Genomic DNA, 26,746 nt, shown 5'->3' with positions numbered 1-26,746 from the left:
TTATGGGAAACAAGAATCACTGTAGTGGAAGCTGGGGGCATGCAGGATATCCCGCAGCACTAAAAATGACACTAGATGCCTAGATTTAGGCAAATTAACATGCTTTAATGTCTAATATTATGATTTGGGACCTCAACCTCCCGACCCCCCCCCAAAAAAAGACCAAAAAATACAGTTCCCATTGGCCCAGTGAACTGAATTCAGTAACCAGTCAGTAATCTGAGGGAAGACTGCTAAGGCATCAGTCCTTCAAAAGGCTCTTCTGCTTTTGGCTGGGGGATGGAGAGGAGAAGGGACATATTACCCATGGCATTCAATATAGCTCCATCATCTGTTCACACTGCATGAATCTTACTGCATCTGTGTATATTCTCTGCAGGATGAATGTCCTTAAAACAACATAATAAAAGACAATTTTGTCTCTGCTATTTTCATATAATGAGGAACAGCTGTTCGCCAGCCACTGTGTTTATTGTCTTCTCCCATCCTGTCTTCCACCATGGTCTCAGCCCTATCACCCTCTCAGGTGATATCTATTATAGCGATTCTATCTGGGTTCCAGAAAACTTACAATCCCAATGTAAGAAAAGAAACAACAGTTACAGACAACAAATAACTGCATACAGGTAAGAGTGATCTAATATAGAAGATTGCAAGAGGATGGCATGCCAGTTGCCTTACTATAGTTCAGATTTTTTCAGGCATTGTGGCAATATTCCTAGCTTTTAAGGAAGGATTTAAGGAGGGATAATTAAGGATTAATTAGGATAATTGATTATTTGTAGTTTTGCTGTCTTCTATAAAATGGAGTTCTCTCCAGAAAAACCGACACATGAGCTCTACAGCATTACAGCACATTAGTGATATCACAGGAGTATTAGACTGCAAAAGATGAGGATCATAACACAAATTCCTAAATATCTGATTATCTATCTCTCACACATTTCATATATCTTTGTGGCTATTACATCACTGCAGGTTATGCTTAAGAAGCCAAACAAAAATATATATGCTGTTGCCTTTTAATGTAGAATAGCTATACACATTCCAATTAAATAATTTTTTTCTGATCTGGACTTCTTTTGTTGAGTATTTTGATGACTGTCATATCCTCTGTAGTCTATAGGTGCATTTTATTCAAGGAAATATATGTAACTGCATAAGCACTCAATCATAATGTAGTAATCACACAGTACTTTATTCTAAATGGTTTATAAAGTAAAAGCTATTATATTTAACAAGGGAGAAATGAACAAATCTCCGTTAGTTAACAGACTGCTATACTGACTAGAATATTATCACCAGAATAGAAGCTATATTTTAGGAAAGTAGTGATCCCCAGATCAATATGTCCCAAGAAATGTTTAATTTTCTAGACAAAAGTGGAATTACTTAGTGAGGAAAAGCCCTGCACTAACAGTAAGTCTAAAGCTTACTACCAAACCCCTCTCTTGACTATTCCAGCTGGAAAGAAACAGGATTAGCAGTTGTGTAGAGACATGACAATTCTCTGGCTACCCTGAAAGCCAAAAGTTGCATCTTCTACTGCATGCTGCTCTCACAACCAGGAGAGGCCTGGCGAAACCTAGGAGAAAGCGAGCAGTGAGGAGTGAGACGAGGGTTTGAGGCGCAGGCAGTGGGGAAGCAATGAATGAGTGGATTCTCTCTGTTATTTAGGAAGAAAAAAGCAGAAGTATGTGTACCCATCTGTAGTACTGTAAAAGTGAAAGATAAAGAATATCAGAGCTTTGATAATTTGTCTTCCCACATTCTTCTATTAGGCCGGTGAAATAAGTAAGTGATACATGTGCCATGAGCTGCAGCAGGCTACGTACGTCAAGCTATGTGTAGAACTGTGCCGCTATTCAGTGACCTCTGAAATGCAGAGGGAAGAATAAAACAGACCAGAATATTAAAATACAGTACCTGCAGTGCAAATGTGTATTAGAATACTTGAAATACTGGTATTACCAGCACTAAACAAACTTAACTCAAAGCCCCCCGTGATTCTGCCATTATGCTACATCAGAAGAAATCCCTTCCAAAGATTAATCAGCTTAGCTAACCGTACACCATTTAAAACTGCACAGAGCAGAGTATTAGCCATTCATAGAGGATACAAATAACTAAATGTGCCCTTTCTGCCTGGCAAGCACCATATAGATCAAGGTGGATCTGAAAACTGAGAGGGGACCTGGGCAAACACGACCCCAATTGTTATTTTGAATAATAAAGTACAGCTAGCACCTCAGCATGCAACTCTCACTTGAGTGCAAGGGGACAGGGACAAAATGCAGTGTTCTGAAACAGCTTTTATGGAAATCATGCGCTGTTTGGTCTCTGGAGCTGTAGTCTTGTTTAATCCTCTACTGTTAAATGCCATCTTCCAAAACCAAAGGGTAACAAGTACAAATTGTATCTATAAAACAGCATCACAACTTTATTCTCAATAGCTAAGTATTGAAATGCAAGCATACATTATAAATAGAAAAACAGCTGGCTTGGAGCACATTGCAAGCCACTAACACAGTTGAGGGATTTGAATGACATCATAACCCGTGAGAGCATGTTGCTGGCCAGCTGGTGTTATTTATAATATACTCATAATTGAGGAAAAATAAAAAGGCAAAAGTTAGGTATTGCAGAACTAACAAAGTTGAATTGTCTCTCTCCCACTGTCATTTAAATTGTTATCAAGAGTAATTATGAAGATTACTACTAAAAGGGGGGGGAAATCACTTTATAATTACAGCAGCACACTTAAGATAAATGTCATGGAAGCCCCCCAAACTGGGCTACTTGTGTTACTATATTCATAGTACTGTAAATTCTAGGAAATGATACGACTTCTCCTGTGTGGTTGCTAAAAGATCACAAAGCTGTTTTGCCCTATTTACAAGTAGTGCTCAACAATTCTGTTATTTTTAGCAAATTACAAACTGCTATCTTAGGGTTAATAGCACAGAGAGTTGGAGGTTTTAATTGTTACTCAGCATATAGGTGTGCCAAGTTTAATAACGTAAAGATGCATTAAGAAAAAAGTCGATAACCGACAGCCTGTATTTCTATACTATATAAATAAAATACCTGTGCCTCTATGCATAAATAAAACGTGTACATACATACAAAGGTATGCATGTATACAAACAATGCCCTTACGTGTGTAAGTTTTTATATATTTGAAATGCAGACACACACATAAATACAAATGCACACATAGCTATCTGAAAGTTAACCAGAATACATTTTCTTATTTTTCATGGCAGCACAAGCTTTTTTGTCTGCTCACCCCTCAGTCACTAATTCACATTCTTTTAAGGGGAAAAAAATATGCTTCTGTGCTCTAGTTTTAAAATGCAAAGGTATGATGTTATTTGTCACCATGCCCAAAAAAGTCCTTACTCGGTAACTTTGCCAGAAGAGGGAGAGAGAGAGAAGGCAAATGCTCCCCCAGCTGTTTCCTGTCTACAGTGTCTGTGTAATGTAGATAAATGTGAGGATTTTCTCTAAATCCCTCTTCTGTTTGCTAAATCTCACTGTCACTGCTAAAATCAGAGCAGATAGAGCCTGCGCAATGGAATAAAGTCCTCAATATTGAAATGTGACATTGCTCTCAACATCTCACATCTCTCTGGATTTCTTTTTTCTCATCATTACTGCTAACAAATTCATTTCCAGACTTTGCACTTTTAAGAAGCAATGGAAAAAATCAACAGTCTATCAACACAATTAGTTAAGTGCTGCTTTTGTGATTTCTTGAAGGTAAATCTTTATTACTATTTCAAATAATTTTTTAGTTTTATTTTACTGTGTATTGTCTGCTTCTGGTTTGAAGAGTATTGTGCACTTTTCAATAACATTATTTTAGAACTGAGAATTATTTATAAATTGCTGAACATGCAATTTTATGTGATCTGGAAAATGGCTGTATGTAATAGTTGCAATTACATAGATAACTGTAAGGGTAAACTATTGCAGATACATGTCTTAAATTTCACTTCTATTCAGAGAACTTTGCAATTTTTCAGTTATGTCATTTTTAAAGGGTCCAATTACATCATTGTCTATATTGTTAATTAATGCTTCTGAAAACAAGAACTTTTAGCTATTTTCTGCAGGTGCAGGGTTTTATAGGAAAAAGGTATTATTCACATGTTAAGTTTCTGCAGTTTTATTATACACATTTATAGATAAAATGTTCATGCTTTCACAGGGAAACTTTTAAGGGATGTTGTCACTGCAGCAATTTTCTGGCAGCATTGTAGCAGTTACTTGTTTTTTGCTTTCATAAATTAAAAGTAAATGTGAAGTTCAGTTTGTTTTCTACACTAGAAACCAGCTGCAACTCTTGCTGACCTTGCATATTTGTATAGCTTAAGCAATTGTACATAAAGAAAATGGAAATTCCCCTACATGTTCATCTCCAAGTTTTCCCTTGTAGGGAGGGCTGTTTCAGGAAAGTTTGCTTGTGAAGTTTCATGTTACGACCCTGTAATTTCTACACATTAATATAAACTGTCTTTAAGTAAATTTGGCTTCAGTAGGTGCATTGACCTCTGTTTCTCTCAATTGGCCCTAGTTCAACTTTCCATTATCAGCAAATTTATACCCTTCACGAACTTTTTTATTTAATATTTTGCAAGGACACTTATGCAGTTGACAGAATTCTCCTGTTTTAATTGTTTAGGGCCTGATTATTTTTTTAGAATGTCTTACACTTAAAACACACTTATGTCATTCCTTAATGTGATTCAAAAAAGCAGGTCTGTAATTGCAATGGGTGAAACCATTCTCTTAATGTATAAATGGGCATCCTTTCCAATATACTTGAAAGATGAAGATGATTTTTTTTTAAGTATTGAGCAAGGCACTAAGAGACATAAAAGTAATGTGCTAGTTCTTCAGCTGGTGCATCCTGCCAAGCTTCCTTGGAATCAATGGAACATATTGATTTAGGTTAGGATCTAGCCCAGATTCTTTAATCAAAGTTAGCAGTATTTAAACCTGGATCCATTCTAGAGTAAATATGCTTTATTTATATAATAATTACTAGTGAATACTGTTACTACATACTAATTACATACTTCTACTATGGCTTGGCAATCAGGTCCAAACTTTATGTAGCAAAATGTAATTTTGAATATAACTCTTTTTTTTTTTAATAGCAAATAATAGCTATATGTAGCTATCAGCTATAATAGCATATACTATCCATAAAAAATGTTGCCCCCTTCAAGATATTTGCAATTATTGTAGATGTTCTTATGTGTTATTAAAATCACCAAGCATGTGAAGAATTCTTATGCACAACTTGTGCCAACTGATAGTTTGTTAGATGAAGAGGACTTACATAGAAGAATCAAGAAGTAAAAGAGATCTAGAGTGTTCATATGTGACATTCCTCTGTGGTGCCACTCTTCTGGACTATTAAAAAAGGAATGCAGCAAAAGCTGGTTATTTTACTGAAAAAAAAGAGGAAATTCCAGCTGTGAAAATATGGTCAGTCATTCTATGCAACTAAAAGAAGTGCTTAACCAGGCTCATCCTGAACCTGTATTCAATTTCCAAATGTAATTAGATGCTTCAATAAACCCCACCCACATGCCAATGCATTTTCTTTTAAACTCTCAACTTTCTAGTCAAATTGGGGACACTGCAAGCACCCTGCCTCTTTGTAAGGAACCTGAAGCAATATTGGATTACAACTCTGTATTTTCTTAAGAATATTCCCCTCAGACATAAATGGGAACTTTGATTTTATCACAAACATATTGAATCAACTAATGTTATGTTTAATTAAAATGATGAAGCAAAGTTAAAGTTTTAAACTATATTTTGGAATTAGTTTTGATGAAGCAGCACTTAATTTAACAAATAATTGATTGAGCCCTAGAAACATGTGAGTCTGTTTTCTTTTCCCCAAAGTTTTTACTTGTTTGAAAGTTCTTGACTGTTGTTAAATTTGGAGATAAAGTTAGAAATTCTCTGTGGTTTATACTGTGCAGACTTTTTGGCTTCCCCTAAAGGAAAAACAGTAGATAATCTGTTTTGTTGTAGTTCAGTGCTGATATTTATCTGAAAATGCAACCCAGCTGAAAAGTCTTGAAAAATACAAAATTGTTAAATGTCTAAGATTTATGTTTATTTCTGGCCCAAATGTTATACAAGAACAAATTGTTAAATACATAATGTTCTTGTATTTGTAATGTCTTTCAGCCTTCTGAGGCGGTGTGCTAAACAGCTTTCTGCTTTACCTCCTCAGAACTGGGAACCATCTTAAACTGCAGGTGCATCACATTTATCTTAGAAATTCAAAAATATGGCAAGGGAAGAAAGAAATTGATGTTGTTAAGATATGGAATCATTACAGGAAATAATGCCTCGTGTTATCATCACTCATTTATAATCTGATCTTCCTCCACTTGCCATTGAAGTCGTGTCCATGCATTAAAGTTTCTTGCTTTTTGCATGGCAAAGTTGGCTAAAGACTCTTGTGTATGGGAAAATAATTATTCTTTCTTTTTATGATATATCATGGGATTTAGATTTGTTCATTATTTTCACAGTGGAAATATCAGGAAAAAAAGGGGGATAATTCCTGATTTATTTATAGATTTGTCTCCTATTCAGCTTTGACTTAAGTTGAAATAGGGGACTCATCCAGCAAGGTGCTAAGATCCCTTGCCAAGAAAATAAGAATTTTAAAAAATTATTGACTAGAGAAGGCTCAATACCCCACTGGATCAGATCCCATGTGAGCAGACAATAGATAATTTCATAGGTTTTCCAGAAGTTCAGTGAAAAAATAAGATTAAATGGTCCCTGAAACCCTGAAAGAAACTTTAAGGAAGATTAATCATTTTACTCCAATTACTTTGCACCAGTCTGCTAATACAAAGCCATTTTAAGTCAAGGTTAACTGTATGTGCGAGAAAGATTTGTAACTATTACCTGACTGCAATACTAATGTTAACCTTGAAAGAGAATGAAATTAAATTCAGATTTACACCTTTCGAAACTAGTATTTTTGGCAAGTGATTTGAATCAGTTCAGAATATGCATTAAGCACATTCTTCACTGTCCTGCTACTAAATATAAATAGCTTTTCCTAGTATTTAAAAAAGATAATGCTGTCTTCTTTGACATGTTGGGTAAGGTCTTTGGTTGATATAAATTGATATAAAAGGAAGTGCATAAATGGAATGGTGCAAATTTACACCCATTGAGGATTGGTGTTTCTTCAGTCATAAGTCCGGGAAAAAAGACAGTTTGTAACCAAATGTAAATGAGAAAAGAATTATCACCTCTGTGTATACCTCATAGCCAAACCTGACTAAGAGGATATAATGGAGGTCATTGCTTCCATCAAGTGAAAATACAAATCCTTAACACTCCCACTAGTGCTCCTCTTAATTTCTTGACTGCTTCCAAACGTTAACTTGCCAGTAACAGAGGACTGTAAGAGTCACTGAATGCAGTCCCCTACTATGTAAGGTCCCACATCAACTCTTCTGTAATTTTGGCAAGCTCTACCTTGAAACTTCTTTTGTTTTGTCCTGGTATTTCCCTTTATAAGGTGGCTGGAGAACCATGGAGTACTAATTATGAACCCTTTTCCTATTGGGCCAAATTTCCTTCCATCCAGTTTACAGCCATTTATTCTTGTGCCAGTGCTGTTTGTTAGTTTAAATAGCTCTTCTCTGTCATATGCCACCTCCACCTGCCCCAGTACCTGGGCAGGTAACTGTCATATTCCCTCATAGCATATCTGGTCTCAGATAAAACAGTTCAAGGTTGTCTAGTCTTCCTTACTTTTATTATTCTGGGCTTCTCTTTGCCTGTCTATTGCATCCTTCCATATCCTCCTTTTGCAGGAGCAACCATAAATCATAGTTACTACAAGGTTCTCTAACTACGTGTGAATGTGAACCAAGAATATTCGCCAGAGGAAGTAATCACTTTACAAAATACATGGACTAGAATATGTAGACAGTTGCAAAATTATGGTGAGACATTTCCTGGTACTGTGTTTATTGTCTAACAAATTACAGTACATATGCATTTTCAACTCACAAGGGTGCAGGAGTCATTTTCTTTAGGACTCTGTGGGGAAATTCTGACACTGCTTTTGCTTCCTTGGCAGGTGAAGATGCACACTGTGTCCTACATTCATTTCTTCTACCTTGGCCTGTGTTTGCTTACCTTAACCAGTTCTGCTGCTGCTGGCCCAGAAACACTCTGTGGTGCTGAGCTGGTTGATGCTCTTCAGTTCGTGTGTGGAGACAGAGGCTTTTACTTCAGTAAGTCAACCCTTTCTTTCATTCAACTGCTAAACTTTTCCATGTAATCCACTGGAGTTTGCAACTGCTCTAAGTGAGCTTAGGAATGATCAAACCAGGCTGCTGAGTATGACTAGTACCGTCTATCATGGAGACACCCAAGACTTCAACAACCATGAAGTCTCAGTAAAGAATAAAGCTGTGCCTGCGTTCAGCCTGAGTTTCTGACAAGTTTTCCTTTTCAGGCATGTTATTGTTTTTAACCACTTTCCAGCTGCTGCTTTTCCACCTGCTATGTTACTGCTTTCTGCTGACCTGCCACTGAAATTAAATGAATGAAAGCACTTACTAGACCCAAGATATTCCTGAGGCAGAACTGCATGTACCTGTTATGTCAGACTACTTGTAAACAGCTTAAGTACACATTGTATCATATTAAAAATACACTAAGCTTCAACATCTGGTTTTTAAAAAAGAAAAGCTGGAAGGCAACAAGCAGAAAGTTACCCCATCCAAGTATCCACGTGCTTCGTCAGTTAAACACAGGTGAAGGAAAATTCATGCATAGTGAGATAATAAAGATTAACACCAGTACAGAAAACAGATAAAATTAAATCTGCAATAGTGTGGATACATTACTACTCAAATAACTTTTTGGAGCAAGACCTACACTTTGGAACTGAACATCACAGTATTTTTCCTTTGCTGTGATATAGATTGTGCAAAGCTAGGGTTGTTAGATAACTCTTTTATCTTAGTACCTTCTTGCAAGTGCTGTCAAGATCAAGATATACACAACTTATAAATAACAGAGATCTATTTCTGATTCTCAGCTATTTGCTACTTAATTAACATAAAGTTAATGAAAATTTTAGCTAGGAATATATTAATTCTGAATTTACTCATTAATATATTTATTCAAGAATTCAACATGCAAGAATTTGTGCTTTTAGTGCCTCTGAAGCTAGTGTTTACTTTTAGTATTAATATATGCTTGTCCGAAGTTACCTCTCCTTCAGGGCCTCAGTTACCTTTCCAAACAAGAATATAACTAAGAAAAGGAAATCTGGGGTGGTTAGGCTATAAAGCCAAGAAATTAACTGAAGGGGGTTTTTTTCTATTTATTTTTATATTCTTTGTAAGGTCTAGGTTTTGTTTCTTGGTTTGCTTTTGGTTGTGGTTGGTTTGTTTTGGGTTGTTTTTTTTTTTACTTTTATAATCCTCATTTTAGCCTAATCACTCTTGCTTTTTAAGCTATCACTTTTGTTTTTCTGATCTTACCCACCTAATTCCTATTCATTTCTATTCATGGAGTTATTGCTTTCAATACTTGTCTCCTTGCTTGCAATAAAAATAGAAATCCAGATTCTTGCACCTTTAATTTACAGAAAATCCTGATTTCCTCAACATACCAGCTGCAGACATTTTCACTGTCTTCATGGCACTTTCTATTAAAGTTTACCTTTGAAACTGGGAGCCTTAGTTTCATATATACAAATTAGTTCAGTAAAGAACCCTTTTTTTCTGTATTTAACACTTTAGCTAACGTTAGTAAGCATCTATTCTAGGGTGCTGTTTAACTTAGTATTCTGGTGCTAAACACAATATTAAAAATACTGGAATCTCTCATAAAGGAATTCACATTTTTCTACCAACTCTTTATGTGTTCATTTGAACACCAAAATCTGTTACATTTATCAGCAGCTGAGTTACACTTAAGGGGCTACTTGAGTGTCCTACAAATACTTTCTCTTTGTGGCTGGAAGGAATGTAAGGGAAGACTTTTATCTCCCCCTCCTGTTTCTGCACCAGAAAACAATGAGGCAATATACTGCATCCTGAGAGCAGCATAACAGGGTTTTTTTTTTACTGTGCATGTATCTTAGGCATTTTCCCAGTCATTCCTCTCCCTGCAGAATATTTGCTGCTTGTTTAGACAGCTATCACACTTGCTTACCACAAGAGTGGCTGTTACTGCCAAGCAATCAGACTTACTGTTACGTGTGCTCTTTGTATTCCTCAAGGTGAGAGGACATGTGAAACGCTAATCATCAGCAATAACTCTCTTTGTTTTCAATCATTACAGTTATTCTAAGGTTGCACAATCTGTTTCAAATCTCTACATTCCCTAAGCTAGATCATCCTTACTTAAAAAACCAGGATGGGTTTCTGAAGTCTTAAAGGAGATCTTTACCCTTGCAATCTTGAGTTTTATCTGCTGTCAGTAAAGGCTTTCTCTCTAGTTTTCTTTGTTGTTTTCCTACATTCTGAGTTTTCACTTGAAATAATGGAACTGTTGACACCATAAAGGTCTACCTTGTTTTTTATGGAAGACTGTGGAAGGTTTTACTAATGAATGACCACCCTGGTTTAGGAAAGTCTTGCACTGTTGTAATCAACAGGAATTTTATGGACTTGATATGTGGCCCTTGGATGCTAAGTAATGTGTGTCCTCTACCTGACTACTTCTGATTCATGAGGCAGCAATTTAATCTGTTTTAGCCTTCTCCCTCTAATTTTTTAGTGTTTAATCTAAAATATAGAACTATAGAAAAGTAAGTCCAGTGACAGTGGTAAAACAACTTGAGATTCTCATAACAAATGTATTACAGAATACAGCATGTTACTGGAAGTTAAAAACATTGCTCCATTTCTTGGGACTTTTTAAGAATGTAAAAGTAAAAATCCAGTGAACTTTCTTTTATTGTGAAGAGGATGTCAATTTAAATTGTATTTTAAGCCTTCTATTCTCATACTCTGGTTCCTTTATATAAAGTATAATCAATGGTAATGTTTGTCTTTAACTTGCACAGGAAATAGCTGTGAGGGAAGGTTTTTATTCCATCATTCTGTATGTCACTAGAGACTCCAAATATAAAGAATACCTTTTGGCTGAGGTGGATCTCCCGGTTCCAATTCAAGGTCAAAACTTCTGACTATTCCTTGGGAGTTGTGGGTGGAAATGAAGATAGAAATAATTGAGTTACTTTCTGTTGAAACTCTACTCCACAACCACAAGGCTATATCTATGGCTAGGACTGGAAGGAAAAAAATTCCTTTATATAGCCTACTCTGCCCAACTTCCTAGCTATAAAAGAAAATGCTTTACAGCTTCTGAAGAAATGCCCCAGCTGCTTACCACACACAAAGAAAAGTATTGACTTCAGGAGGAAGTCAAATGTGGTTTCTACCACTCCCTTTCTTCATGAGGTAGACTGGCAAGGAGCATTTCTTAAAGGCTTTTTTAGGGGAGAACACTACACAAATCCCAAAATAGAGCATCTGCCTTTTCCTTTGGTCACATTTCACCCCAACCAGCACTGGCTGCTTCTTGGATAGCTTCCTCTCTCCCATGATTCACCCGTGAAGAGCAGTTTGTTGCCACCTTTTATCTAGCAACACCTCCCTGGCAGGACTTCTGCCACTCAAGTTCCTGCAGGCTTCCTGATGTTAGAAGCCAACAAACAGAGAGCCTGGCCACAGCTGTACAAGTGGCTATGCTTTGAAACAACTCTTCTCAATTAATGTTTCTCTAGTCTCAAAAACTCTGGATTCAAGAGTCATGAAGCAAAGTGAGACGGCTGCTGTGTTCATTTGCATTTTAATGCCTAGAAAGGTCTATCATGCCATTGCTATTACAAAACAATGCTGAGGGCAGAGAATGTTGGAAAAAATGAAAGGACAAATTACAGGAAACTTACAGAAGCCATGGCCCAGGAGGGGGGAAATCTTGCTTGAAATAGTCTAGTCTTATGACAGGAATTTACTTTGTAGATTAACCAAAAAAAAAGATATTTTTTTTCCTTCATACAAGTTGAATTTGATGGGCAATCATTCATTCTTGCTCATGTTGTTTCCTGAGGACTGTTGCTACCATGAGATAGGAAAGCAAATGTAGTTTGCTCTAAGGAGCAAACGCTATATTCTCTTTTATCTAGTTTCTTCTCCTTTGAAAATATACCTTTTCCTTTTCCAATAAATGGATACCAGTTTGGCTAAGAGTACACACAAGTGCCAATAAAGAAATACCTTTCTTGTTTACTTAGACACTTTCAGTCATTCTAATTTCTAAAGTCCAAGTTAGATGGCAATGCTTATTTGAAGCCATGGCAATCAATTTCATGAATTAAAAAACCACTTTTTTTCTGTTAAAAAACCTGCTTTGGGCTTATGGTGAATCTTTTGAAGCATCATTTGCATGGAAAAGAAGGAGCTGAATTTACATACCTGACACAATGGAGTTCCTCTGATATTCTTCAGAGAATGGAGAATGATCTAGCACATGTTTCCATATGCAAAAGAGTGAATCCCATAAAAAACAGGCTTTTCTGGTATCCAGCCTAATGGTCTTTGTGTCAACTGCTTTGTGGAGAAGCATTACAGATTTTTACTACCTTTTTTTTCCCACTAAAACAATCAGAATTCTGTGATGTCCTTGGGAATATACCCAGCTGTGTGCAACATAAGACTATGGGTTTATAATCATCAGAAAATCAGGATAAGACAGTGAACATAATTTTGGGTAATCAGAGCTGTCATCAGATCTTGTTGCTTTGTAGAACTAAGGTATATATGGAGGAATTGCTGCCTTACAAAGGAGGAAATAAGGGGCATAGCAATAGGCAATTACGTTTTGCTGCTTCCATTTCCCCTTTAGTTAACAGCTTGTTTACTTCAGGAAGTCTGCTTTTAAGAGGTTATTAAAGTTTCTAGGCCTGTCAAACCTATCAACATAATTACAAGAGATGGCATGACACTCAGTTCTTTAACTACTCCATACCTGTAAGGAGCTATGAGTCATTAGCTCCTCTCTGTGTCCCTGATTGAAAGGAAAGTTAATGTTACAAACCCAGGAGAGGTATGCTGAAAAGCTGCCGTGGACACACACAGCCTGCGGTGTCAGTGACAGTCTTACAAATCTTTGCAAAGAAATGCTGGTCATCTTGGCTATGTTCACACAGCAAGATCTGAGAGTGTTTTTCAGTTCCTTGGTCTGGCTATATGCCCCATTCATGTCCAAATCCTGTATCCATGGAAGATTTGAGCGTATTCCTCAGTCTTTATCCCCAGGTTCCTTACTTTCAGGAAAGCTAGCCTGGAAAGGAGCTAAGATGTGCTTTAGCCAGGTCTGCAGGGTCAGTGCTTAGGGAACCAGGACTATAGGCACAGTTATTGATATACTTCTGTAAGAAAAAAGACAGCTCTTGCTTCTGGAATTATATCACTGTGTAATCAAATAACTGATATGTAATGTATGGTGTGTGCTCTGTTGCCCCTGGTAGTAATGATTGAGGAAGTTCTCTGAAAATAAGCCAGTCTTTGAAAGAATTTTGTGCTTTTTTACCACATTAAGAAAGGCTAGGGAGTGTTCATAAAGGGTAACCTTAGTTTAGTGCGGTTAATCTTCTGAAGTTACCTCTTTAATAACAGAGAAAGAGGTTCTGCCTTCTTTCTCCATGGATCACACAGTGAGTTTAGGAGGATTAAGCCTCTAAAACACACTAAATTTAGACTCCACAAACAGGTCTCCTCTACAGCTAGTTCTCAGTTCACCAAGGATTTCATAATTTTTCAACCTTTTCATTAAGAGGGACTGTAGTAGTAATGATAATTTTAATGAGGTGACTGGAAGCAAACCATTTATATAAATTTCAGCAAGAAACATCTCTGCAGAAAGTGTCCATTACCAAAATCAAATAAGTACAGTTTCTTCAGAAGTTCAATTTATATGTGTCTATATTAGTTGTTAGATGTTAGAGATGCTAATGCTTTTTATGGTGTTTGCCTTTATCTATGCACTAGATCAAGTTTCAAATTTGGTCTCAAATAGCAGAAAGCTGTTATTTGACATTTGATTCCCTAACTGCTATATGTGTATTTAATACATTGTTTAGTCTCATGTTGGATAAAATCACTCAAAGAAGCACTTGGCAAGATCAGCATTAATTCTTGGCATAGCTGCCCCTCTTACTTTTCCACTGAATCTTAAATACCAAGAAAAACCCTTCACTGACTTCAATTCTGGCATATGCTCCATGCAATTGGCCAAAACCTTTGCATATGGACCTCTTCATTTATTCTGGTAATAGTCATGCATTTGCAATATTTGATCAACAGCAGCAAGAGTCACAAGGCAAATTACTCAGTTTAGCAGAACCACAGAGTCTCTTAATAAAAACTTCTTACATTAAATACTTGAGCATCTAGGGCAATCTATACAGAGTGCTCATTCAGAGAAGGAAGTTCATACAGCCATTTCTCTAGAGGTTATTCAGCACTTTATCTCTTATACACGTTTCAAACCCCCTCACATCACTGAAAATCGAAGAGACTTAAAGCCATTTTCATTTCAGAGCTTTGCTAAAAAAGGATGGAACTGAACTGGTTTATTAAACCACACCCATATGTCAATATTTCCCTATGATAAAAGCTTAATTGTTAAAAAATATGACAACAAATGAAAGCGGTAACCAACACTTAAGTCATTTCTCAGTCGAGAAATCAAGACAAAAGAAATACCACAAATGTATACTTATTGAAGAATTTATGCTAAATTTATCTCTGGTAATAACCACAGGAACTTCCATGTCAAAAAGAAGAAAAAGCCATTAATTCATACTTTCTTTGTGGTGCATTTAATGCAAAATCACTATGTAAGATATAGTCCAAGTACTGGGTCTAATTGCTAAGTAATGACAGTCATATTTCATGTTTGTATCTGTGAATGAGGTTCTGAGAACAGGAATTTTAACACATCCATAGCCTTTGGAGGGGCATATCGTACACTGACCAGTCAGTCACTCCAACTTACAGAAAATTTTGCATTGTCACTCTAAGTAAAAGTTTAAAAAATTGAATCTAGTTAAATACTAAATGTCTATTTCAACCAAAAAGCTGTGCCTTAGGCACTGGTTAACACATAATCTTCAGAATAATAGGATAAATTGCTTTTCTTACGGCATGAAAGCAAGAAAAGGCAAATGCTATTTTCTTTTCAGACTTCTTTAAGTATTAGACAAATTACACAGGTGAGCTTATCTTGCCAATTTTATCTGAGCAACTTTTAGGTTAAATTTCTGATTGCCTCTTCCATGCCAATTCCTGGTAAATTGGTTTGGAATTCCTTAGAAAACTGCTTTGATTTCCTTAGTAAACCTAAATTCCTACAAAATCAGACACACATCTGAGGTACTTGCTGTATTTTCTGACTGAATCCCATATACAGTCAAATTTCATATGTTTTCAGTGTTCTTGCTCTTACGAGATGGAGTGGAAGCTGTTTGCTTACCTCATGTTAAATCCTTTGCTAGTGAAAACTGGAATAGCTTCCTTTTATCAAAGAAACAATTTAGGGCTCCTCATTTTTTTTTTTTTTTTCCCCTGAGTCTACAGCATATTTATATATTTCCCATCTTACTTTTGAAATTTCCTGTGATCCCAACTTTCCCATCTACGTAATATAAGTGTTCTAGAGTAAGAGAGTGCCTCCAGACAGCAGATCCTTCTGCTTCTTTATGTGCCCATAAAAGTGTGGAAGTAGGGAAAGAGTGTCCTGTTAAAGCACTTCCATTAGGAAATTATGGCTCACACCCAAACCTGAAATGATATGATTTTTTTTTTGATACAGAACTATTTGTTTATAGTGTTTGTGTCTTTGTGTGTTGGGCAGAAATTTACACAGGGCTGAGTATGCAGAAAAAAGAAGGGGTTGGCTCAGACCATTCTGACTCAATCCAGCCCAGTGAACAAAACTGCTTTCCTTCTGAAAATAAGTATTCTAGCAATACTTATTAACTATTTCTATCTCCAAACAAATAAGCACTTAAATAACACCCCCAGCTCCTACAAACTGCAACTTCTAAGGAAAGTAAATATTACTGAAAATTGTTTTGACTTCAAAAGAATGTTAATTAAACAGCCATATCCTACTAAGGCAATGGATAAAAGCTGGAATTACGCACACAACTTTGTATTTCACAACAAGTCTGTATTCTAAAGAATATTTTTAAATATATGGCTTATGCAAAGGTAGAAAAAGTATAAGTGTTGTGGAGAAAATGCTAGAGAAGATGTCATTATGGTTGTGGATCTGAAATGATGAGTATATTCCTAATAAGCTTCGATGGCTGTGTGGTACTATATATAATAAATCCAGTTTACAACAGAGGGATTTTTTTCAGACTTGCATGAATTGTACTGAAGGTTTTTTTTAACTCAGCCCCATCAAAATGACTAGATAAGAGCTTCTACTGTTATAATGAAATTTTTACAACTTCCTTCTGTAAGTCTTCATTGATTACTTTAGGTTACATGAAAGCTAATAAGGACATCTATTTTAGGTTAACATAGCAGGTTTAAATTGAATACGTTTCATACCCTGAAACTTCTGCAGACAAGTAAGATGTAATAATTTGTTTCTACATCCCCTGAATTCCTGAATTACTAGTCAACAGGTCTTCCATGAAAAAACTTAGTTTTTCCTACGTATTTCAAGTTTTATGTTTCTTTCCATTAAAGTTTCCAGCCTTTCACAGACTTATTTAGTTTGGCAGGAAGAATCTGGTGACTCATAGACTGAAGAGATTTGAGAGCAAGCTACTGAAAATGTATCTAATTTCTTCTTGTGTAATTTGGGAGCAAGCTACTGATAGTATGTCTAATTTTCCTAGTTTAATCAGATGTATTATTGGCAAATACATGTCCTGAATAAGAGCCATGTTTATTTCTGAAATATATAGCTAAGGTTAAATGCAAAAACACCATCTATATTTGCTTTTAGAACACTTCTATTTTTTCTAATTCTTTCTGGCATTTTACTCTAAATCAATGGGCACTGAATGAAAACAGAGGTAGTACTGAAAGAATTTGCATTATGACCCTACTTATATTTTGGAATTCAGTAATATCAAAGTATTCCTTACTGACGTTTTTTGGTGGTTTAATTTTCTTCTTTTTCTCAAGGGAGGATAGTGGTGTAGGAAGAATAGGTAATGTTGTTACACCTCCATGATTCATATAGAGAAGGATAGATGTATTAGAAAAGCTCTCATTTGTATTTTATGTTGTTGCCTGTATTGTGCCTTTCACCTCTTTTCAGACAAAAGACTTTTAAAATCAGTTCTTTCTAGTCAGACAATCTGTGACAAACATAATTTTCTTTTATCCACGTACACACTGAACCTTCTGAATGATAAAGATTAAACAGAGCTTGATCCAATATACACAAGGAGATTCTGGTTCAGATTCATTCCATCTACTTTGGGGCACTTAAATGAGGTATCTGAGTTAGGAGCCTACTCAAGCTCATTCTACAGTCAGTGAGAGGAGTAAGAAACTTTCAGAGCTCTCATTAAGTTCTGAATATCCCATAGGACATACTTTTCCTTCTCCACTAAATTAAGCAAGGAAGCTATGGCAATTGTATCCTTAAACTAGGTAAGTCGGTTGAGTAAGGACCCTTCAATAAGAGCCTAAATTTTGGTGGGTTGACTCGATTTAAAACCAGACAGTGAACTTCAGTGTGGAGATAAGTATGCACTCATACGGACCACATTTCAGATCAAAGGAAATCCAAGCTTATTTTAGCTGCCATCGTATAATACAGTTAAGCAAAGACCCAGAATGTGCCTTATGCAGGTAACACTAGTGAGAGTTGCTCCTTTGGCCTTTAAGAACTGCCAGGCCTTAGTCTGACTCAGTGTGAATCCTATTGGAGAAAGCACTCTGCTCTGTGACAGTAAAAGGGAAAAGCTTATCTATCTTTGCTTTCTTGATATAGTAGATAGAATATACTCTTACACGCCATAACAAGTAACACTCCTTCACATTTTATTCCTGCATAATGAGACAAGTGCACTCACCCATGCATAAATAATGAAGCAATTTTTTACACTGTTGGTCACATCGATTCATGTCCATTCCTATGAATATACATGGCCCAGCAATTTTTTAAGAAATTGAGACAATAATAATATCTAAAACCTAGAGTGACATCTAAATATGAGACATCATTAAAGAAGCATTTTCTCGATTAGAATGCTGTACCATAAAATATTATCATGGAGAAAGGACACAGAATGATGCTTAAGTACAGTTTTGAGATACTCATTGATACGATGGCCGTACAGTTTTGAGATACTCAGGCAATTTGAAGATTTAAAAAATAGCTACTGCTGACCTAATGAGCTCATCTATAAAAGCAATAATATGACTGAAGTAAGACAGAACCCTACCTGAGGTTGTTAACCATTCAATGAGTTGAATCAACAGCACAAAGTCCCTGTACCTTCCTCACTTCAGTTCCTCCCTTCATCCATGGCAATATAGAAATAGTACAGAACCACTTCAAAGATAACCGCATTCCGTGATCTCCTCTGAAGTGATCCCTTTGCAGGGAAGAGTAATTGCAGCAGTTAAAATTTCTAAACCAGCTATGGGGGGTAGGAACTGTACTTAAGTTGTCCAGATCTTGACCAACCTTTTTCAGTAACTGTATTGTTCTGAAGCAGTCAGAGTAAAGCACTAAAACCAAGAAAGGATTATTTATACTTGCTATGAATAAATATGTATACAATTTAGTTTATTTCAGGCTACTCTTAATATTGTGCATTGTACCATTTGCAGTTGGTCTGGCTTGAGGGAAATGGGGTAGAAATGAGGGTAGCGTTTCCACAAGATTCTCTCACTTCACAGTTAGGTAGTGACTTCTCTATTTAAAAGTCATGAAGGGTGATCTGGTATGAGAGACATGAATGATTTTTGTACACTTGTAGAGTTCCGCTGCTATTTCAGGAATCATATACAGTAGATTTAATATAGCTATCCCAAGATACAATCATCTAAAAAAGTGGAGTGATCAAGATAATATGGTCATTCAAAAAATAATAGGAAGATATTTTTGTAGAATTTGACCCTTATCTTTCTTTTTTGCAAACAATGGAACGAAATTCTACAACTGCAGCTCTAATGTCGTTAAGTCAACTACTATAATTTTTGTTACACAGTCATCTTGATTTTGAAAGCAGTAGAAGTAGATGCAATAAAATACAACTATTTCCTGTTATCACTAAGATGAAGACTAATAAAATGAGCAGAATTCATAAGTGGTGATATTCTTATTGTCTGCTGCTCTTTTCAAATATAAATTTATACTCTGATATGAAACAGATGAAGCTCTATGAAAAAAGAACTTTTTTTTTTTAATAAATCAGGCTTGAACCCCCCTTCAAGAATCAAATAACCTGCAACAAATTTTGAATGCAAAACAATTATCTTTGAATTATGAAACAGGTGGAAGTGCCCTTGTTGGGTTTTTGTAGGATGTAAGACAAAAAAAGTATATAGCTATGCTTTCATATGGCAGAGAAAAAAGAGACATTGTCAAGGAAAAGCTGATATATAGTATAATAAAGAAGGGACAAAGATGATACCAAAGAAGGGGGAAATAGTGATGTATTAGTAATCCAGGCTGGCCCTGTCCCGGAGTTTCTTCACTTCATAATCCGCAATCAGGAGTCCATGGATACTTACTCAAGGTTATCTATTAACTTCAGTTGGCTTTGGCTCAGTGCACTGAGGATAGTGTGAGTTAATTTGAGGAATTCTCTATGCTCACTAAAGAAAACATTGATCATTGATTTTCCTAGGTCTTTTGGCCATAAGTATCATTGCACCACAAATATTTTCCCTTGACTGGATTCCCACTGGTTTCTAACTAGTCATCTGTTTTTCCTAAGAACTACCAGCTGAACTTCTAATATTTTTCCTTCTGTATTATAAATATAGCAAATAGAGGCTCTTTTGAGCAATCAATAGATACTACTTGTGCCTGATTTGAAAAGGGTACACGTACATCAAAAAACTTATTTTTAACATTCATTCAAACCAACCTGAAAGGTTTGTAGTGTAATTTTAAAGTTCATCTACCATTCATGGTACAAACTATTAAAAATTATCAATTCTTTCTATGTAAGTGTTTGCTGAAGTGCCTAAATTGGTCTTGATTTTGTGGCTGGTAGATGGCTACATCTAAAAGACTGAACACTAACTTTTTAGAAGTGTTAATCTATTTTCAAAAATTAGTACAAGTCTCATGAAAAGTCAGTGAGACCTTGGAGGCTCCTAAAGGCATACGAGGCAGATTTTCAATGTTTTTTTAGGCACTGAAGAGGCAGATGGACACTCAAGAGATTTTTCAGAAGCAGTCATGTATCTAATTTCCACTGAAATCAATGATAAGGTGGTCCTAGGCAGGGTTTTTTTTTAAAAAAAACCTAGGCATATGCCTGTGGTTTTAGTTGTCTTTGGAAATACGAGTCAGAGTCCTTAGCTACTTGTCTAAATTTTGCTTATGGACCTTATTGACTACTTGTGAAAAAGCTATCACTATTAAAAGCTCTTTAAAATAAGAATTGGCATAATGACTTGGCTTCCTCTCTGACGTTAAACATACTAATACGCTTAGTATGAAATCTTCTTATTTCTAGCATAAATATGTGAGGCATCAGATGAAAGCTAATAATTTCCCAAGTGAGCTAAAAATAATGAAGGCTGAATTTGAATAAATATTCTAAGAGGCATTCTGGAACAGACAGTGGTTAATAAGTACTGTAATGCTACCTTTCTACTAACCTCATTTGCAAGATGCCAAAGCCTAAACATGGACCACAAACAATACACGATAAAGATCGAACATGAGTAAAATTATAATAATTGCAGGAAGTTGGAGACAATGCATATTTTATTGGTTTTTTTTTTCTTCTGACCAGAAAAATATAATTAAAAATCTCTCAAACTTCTTTAGGATGTCATATTTTGAAGTTTCATGTACTTGTGAATTAGACCTAGTCTCCACTGCAATGAGACCATCTGATGGCACCTAAATTTATTGCAATAATTCTAAATACGTTGCAATATAGGGAGTAAGAGAATCTGCAGGTGTTATTAAAAAGTATTAGTTTGCATAAGACAAATAATGCAGGACTGTATGAATTAAACATATTTTTTAAACATGTGCTGCAACTCAAACAGAAGAGCTTAAAGAAAGAACTAGTGACTTAAGCTGTGGTCTTAAGAATCCCTTAAAATCAGGGAATATTAGCATTAATTTTGGTCACAGGCCAATCAGTTTTACATTATGATACAGTCCACCACTAAATGACTACAGTCTTTAAAAAAAAATCATATCCGTAGTTATGCAGGATGCACGCTTCTTGGGAGAAGGAAAAAATCATTCAAATATTTATTCTGTCCTCACTATGTAATGGATGGTCTCATGCCCTATTGACTTCCAAGACCCAAACACTGCAGACAATAAGAATTCATATTTTCCTCATAAACTCCTCTAGAGTGCTCAGCATCGAAGTATTTGATTGCAGCATCCAGACAAATCCATTTTATTCTACAATTTCCTAGGAAATCATCTGTTTCTTTAATTTTTTTTGTTGCACTAGTAATTGCATATCCAACTGGAGATGGCAAGGATTTTTTTCTGCAAAGTAATTTTAACATTTCTGCTAGTACTTGGTATGTTCAAAACAGAATACAAATGACAATGAATTTAACCTAGATATACAGTGAAGTAGGACCTTCCCTTTATACAGGGGAAACTGAAGCAAAAAGGCAAAAGTAGATTTTAAAACATGCCGCTGCAAGTGTGCCACTCGCTCAAAAGCAGTTTCAGCATATACCCCATCCTACCTGAGCTAACAAAGCACTTCTGCCAAGACAGCTGGAAACAAAAGCAAAGTAATCCTCCTCTCTTTTTATTCAAATCTAAGCACCTTTCCAAAAAATCATTAGCCTCTTTCTGCTTTCATTGGAGCGACAGAAATTACCTCATCCTTGCAAACTGCAGAAATTCCAGAGCAGCTGCTGTGCAGGGCAGCAGCAAAGCACTGACCAAGAATAGTTCTTGTTGCCAAGTGGCTGGTCATAAACAGAATTCAGTGCAGAATCATTTAAAATTTTAAATTATGGAAATCTCTTGGTCAAGAGATCTGATTTTAGATGAAAAGTTTAAAAAGAATTAAGAAGAACATAAAAACAATTATTTTCCTTTTCAACTAATGAAGGAGGTCATGAAAGGTGGTACAGAAAATCCCTATATCTGTTCACAAGAAGTTCCTGGAGTACTGTGGTTGTGTAAACACCTCTCAGACTTGCATGTTAAACCTTCAGCTGGAATAATTAATTTCCTATCTTCAGTAATGACAACATAAATTAGGCTTATCCATTCATGGGTAGTCAATAAACTACCAGCTAGATGAGAATTCATTCAAGTAATTTTATGATGTGAATGTTAGCAGAGACCACCAATGCATATCTCAACAGTCACTATGTTTTTCACATATCAAGCTTTGTTGGCAATGGACAGTAATCTACTAAAAAAAACCCACTTCATATGTCAATTTGTTTTTTCCTGCTTTCCTCACTCTGCATCACCGTATTGTATGCAACACGTGGAAAACTGTTCTGAACAACCTGAACATATAAATATGATTTTGTTGGTCGAGTCCATCCTAACTGTCCTTAACTTGACTTTTTTTCAGACAAAGGAACTGATAGGCTATCATTGCCATATTGCCAGTATAGATTGATAATATTTTGATAAAGTTTTCATTTTGCTGTTTCCCTATAGTGTCAGGAGATGGAGAGATGTCTTGGAAAACTAAGACCTAATTTGTATCAGCAGTAGATTGATTTCTTGCTGGAACAACTATAATCACAGAAAACTTGTGACTGAAGTAGGCAGTTGAAATCTGAAAGTCCCATTGTTTCTTAGTTTGAGCCACTACAGAAAATCCACCTTTTCTTTGAACCACCTCTACATCTTTGGTTTGTGTTATATACTTGTGCCATGTTGAAAACAGAGTCATCATGCTGTTTTAAAGTGCTGCTTTGAATTCTTTTTAGACACATTTAAACTATAGTAATTTAGCTGATGGCTGCTTGATTTCAGTGCAGCCAGTGAGAAAGCAAGCAATCCAATGACCCCAAGTTCACTGAGATTGCTGGAAAATAAAAACAAGGCTTTGGAAGGCCAGTGCTTCAACACATAAAGAAATATATTGAATACTTCAAAAGATATAAAATTCTTAGAACTGTTGGACAGGCTTCTGTGTGTGTGAACTTTCCTGTCCAAGTGGCATTGCTAAATACCATGGCACCAATCAGAGGGCTGACATCATGTTGTTGTGTAACTCATAACCATAGCAATGTCACTTTTTAAAGTGCATTATATGTGCATTCAGCAGCTTAAAATCTCAGCTGTGTCAGTTGTTAAACAAAGTACAATTCAGAGGATTTATTTTGAAATATGAGCTCTTTCTATTTTTTTTTTATAAGGGGAAAAGAAAATGTAAAGCTTGTTAAGCCAACGTTAACACTGGAAGCTTGGGTTCAGGCAACAGACACAGTAAGAACAGGTTTCTTCGCCAATATAACTCAGTGATATAGTCTCGTAAGAGAGCTAATCCTGATCACTTTAACGGACAACAATAAACTTGAGCTTCTACATTACAAATGGGCCACAATGCACCTAAATGTATGCCGTCAATAAACAGCATAGTACTCCCAATTGCTGAGTAAATGGTCTATCTGTCAGTCCAAATTAACTTATTATAGGTTAGGCCTGACAACTATAAGCAATGGAGAAGAGCATGTAACAGAAACTGGGAATGTAATCCTCCTCTCTTTTTCTTCAAACCTAAGCACCTTTCCAAAAAATCATTAGCCTCTTTCTGCTCTCACTGGAGTGACAGAAATTGCCTCATTCTTGCAAGCTGCAGAAATTCCAGAGCAGCTGCTGTGCAGGGCAGCAGCAAAGCACTGACCAAGAATAATAGTTCTTGTTGCCAAGTGGCTGGTGATAAACAGAATTCAGTATTGCCAGGTACTAGTAAAGGGAATGACAGATACCTTTTGCCTCAAGTGACATGCGGTAGGGAGTATCTGGTGTTATCTGTTACCTCCTTTTAGAATATCAGTATATTGGAGCTGTAAACCAGAGGCACTATGTTGGACTCATTGTCCCTTTACGTGATCACTGTCATCAGCAGTGGTGTAATGTAGCCATTGCCCTCTTGATAATCCACTTAGGAGACCACTAACACTGTCTTTATGATGCATAAAAATATGAAATAAAGGCTTACTATACCCTGTCGGCTGCATCCTATTCAATGAGTTTTGAGGCTGTGCTTTCATAAGATAAGGGATGATATGCCCCGTATAACACCATCATCTAGGGTAGACTGAATTACAGCTTCTTTGGCAAAGATAAAAGGGCCTGAATTTCTCTGGTAACAAATAACAAGACCACCATCTGGTCTTTCAACACTTGGCAATTATAACTGCTACTTAAAGTGCACAAGAATTCTGGACACAGATTACTTCCAGCATCAAACCCACAGTCACTTGTCTTCTTGTCATGCTGCATAAGATGATCTTGTTGCTAACCAAATTCTCATATGTACAGAAAATGTATTTATAAATTTGCACCCATAAAAAGAAATGGTGAGATGTTGAAATGTATGAGTCCAGCAGTACACAATTCTGGCTAACAGAGTCCCTTTCTGTGCAATCCATGTGTCCAGAAATAAGACTTCCGAATACAAGAAGCCTAATTGGTGTAAACTCTCTCTCACCTTTTATATTTCAGAGGACAGACCAAGTGCTTCTGTAGATAGGCAATGGATAAAGAATAAAGCAGCTGGGAGGGCTATGACTATTTCTAGCTTTGGGACTAACTAGCTTACTTAACCTTGAACAAACCCATTTCATCTGTATTTGTCTTACTTTCAGCATGTGTGAAAATGAAGCAAGGATGTTTATTCACCTTTTAAATGCTTTTGAAATCCCCTGATTCAGGTAACCATTCCGACCCACCCAAATACTATTTTTCAGAAGCTCACCCATATATAACTCAACCACTGGAAGGGTTAAAGTTTTAAGCAAAATGCCACATTGCAGTAAGGATGATAAATTATAGGTAATAGTCTATCAGACTTAGGAAGACGGTTCAGTAAATACAATAAAAATAGATCTGTTTACATAAGGGATAAAAATTGGCTACTACTTCCAAACTAGAAGTTAATGTATGCCATATTTCTGCAGAGAATCCCTCAAACTGTTTTTAAACAATACTATAACAGTTACATAAAACTTAATGGCAAGTTAAATAGATCACCCCAGCAGGCCCTCTGCTTACTGCAAGTATATGGCACAAAGTTCATAGGTTACTTGAGACTCGCTCTCCCAGCCAAACGAGTCAAACAATAACACTTCTAGGCACTGAAACACTTTTCCTTGGATTTCAGCAGAAGCAGATGTGGGGCTGACTACACACTGAACAAAAAGAATATTTTGAAAAGAGAATGGCAGCAAAAATATAAGCTCAGCTTGCAGTTTATCTGTAATCACCCTTGCCTTTCACCTTGACACTAGCTTTCTAATATTACCCTCTTCATCTGAAGATCAGTGCAAAGCGTCAATAAATTGGAAGCTCATTTCATCACGTGTGCTTCAGATTCCTCTGCTAAACAAATTGGTGCAGTGTTTCAATCTTCATTTTACTTTGGGGTGTAAGTTCTGAGTCATCATCATTTAATTTTCTCCAAGCCTCCAGCTCGTGTTTTCTGTTTTTCTTCCTGGATGTGTCATAACAACTGAATTGTACCAACCCAGTAAAATGGTGAAGCCTAGCAGACATCTGCCAGCAACAAAATACAGTGCTCTCACTCTAATTCCCCACACATTCCACTTTTCACACCACTTTCCTTGCATCCTCTCAATAAAGTGGTAGAGCCTAGTAAGCAATTTCTTTTCATTCTCCACAACATTCTGCCAATGCTAACACAGAGATGAGGCAATAAATCAAAAGAGTCGCCTCAGAGAAGAGCGCACTTGCCTTGCATGCTTTTTTACTAGCCCTGTTTCTATCAATATTCCCATGAGGTTAACTTCCCTGAAGTCAGTGACCCCCCTGTAGGTAAGATATCTGTCAGTTCTGGGTCAGTACTGTGTTAATGAGCTGTGACGGTATTATTTTTCAGAATTGCTAAGTAATTTTGGTTTGGGAAAATCAGTTGAGAAAAGTTTTACTCTTTCAAATTTAATAGAAACTCTGTTCAAAGTTTCTAGTATTCTCAATGCAGGAACAGTAGAAAAAAAATCCCTTAATCTGAGCTTTGAGATGCCCATCGTTAATTTAAAGGAGTCAATACTCTAGTATGTTTCTTTTAAAAACAGACATTATACAACCAAATTGCATGCAGAAGAAAAGAAGGCGAGAGTTAGCAGTAAAAGAAAGGTGTTAACAAGCAAGGCAGAAAAAATTCATCTGGAAAGAGGTGAAAATGATGAATCAAAAGAAAACATAATTTAAGACAGAGGAGCCTTTAAAAGTTGGTAATAAAGTTCCGTATTTGGCAGCTACCTTACCTGAACTAGGACTTTGATTCCTTTGAGGG

General features: G+C 36.2%; 1 protein-coding gene across 1 annotated transcript in view; it reads left to right on the top strand.

The window, feature by feature from the left end:
• Positions 1 to 3,453: 3,453 nt before the first annotated feature.
• The window catches only part of IGF1 (insulin-like growth factor 1 (somatomedin C)), a 47,753-nt gene continuing 24,460 nt past the window's right edge, over positions 3,454 to 26,746 (top strand). The window contains exons 1-2 of the mRNA XM_010566305.1: positions 3,454 to 3,762; positions 8,144 to 8,300. Coding sequence (XP_010564607.1) covers positions 3,700 to 3,762; positions 8,144 to 8,300 — 220 coding nt within the window. The 5' untranslated portion in view covers positions 3,454 to 3,699. The remainder of the gene's footprint in view (positions 3,763 to 8,143; positions 8,301 to 26,746) is intronic.

The sequence above is a fragment of the Haliaeetus leucocephalus genome, unplaced genomic scaffold (genome assembly GCF_000737465.1).
Source record: "Haliaeetus leucocephalus isolate CR32 unplaced genomic scaffold, Haliaeetus_leucocephalus-4.0 Scaffold206, whole genome shotgun sequence".
NCBI lineage: Eukaryota > Metazoa > Chordata > Aves > Accipitriformes > Accipitridae > Haliaeetus > Haliaeetus leucocephalus.
Note: the sequence above shows the minus strand (reverse complement) of the source record. Positions and strands in the feature narration are given on the sequence as shown.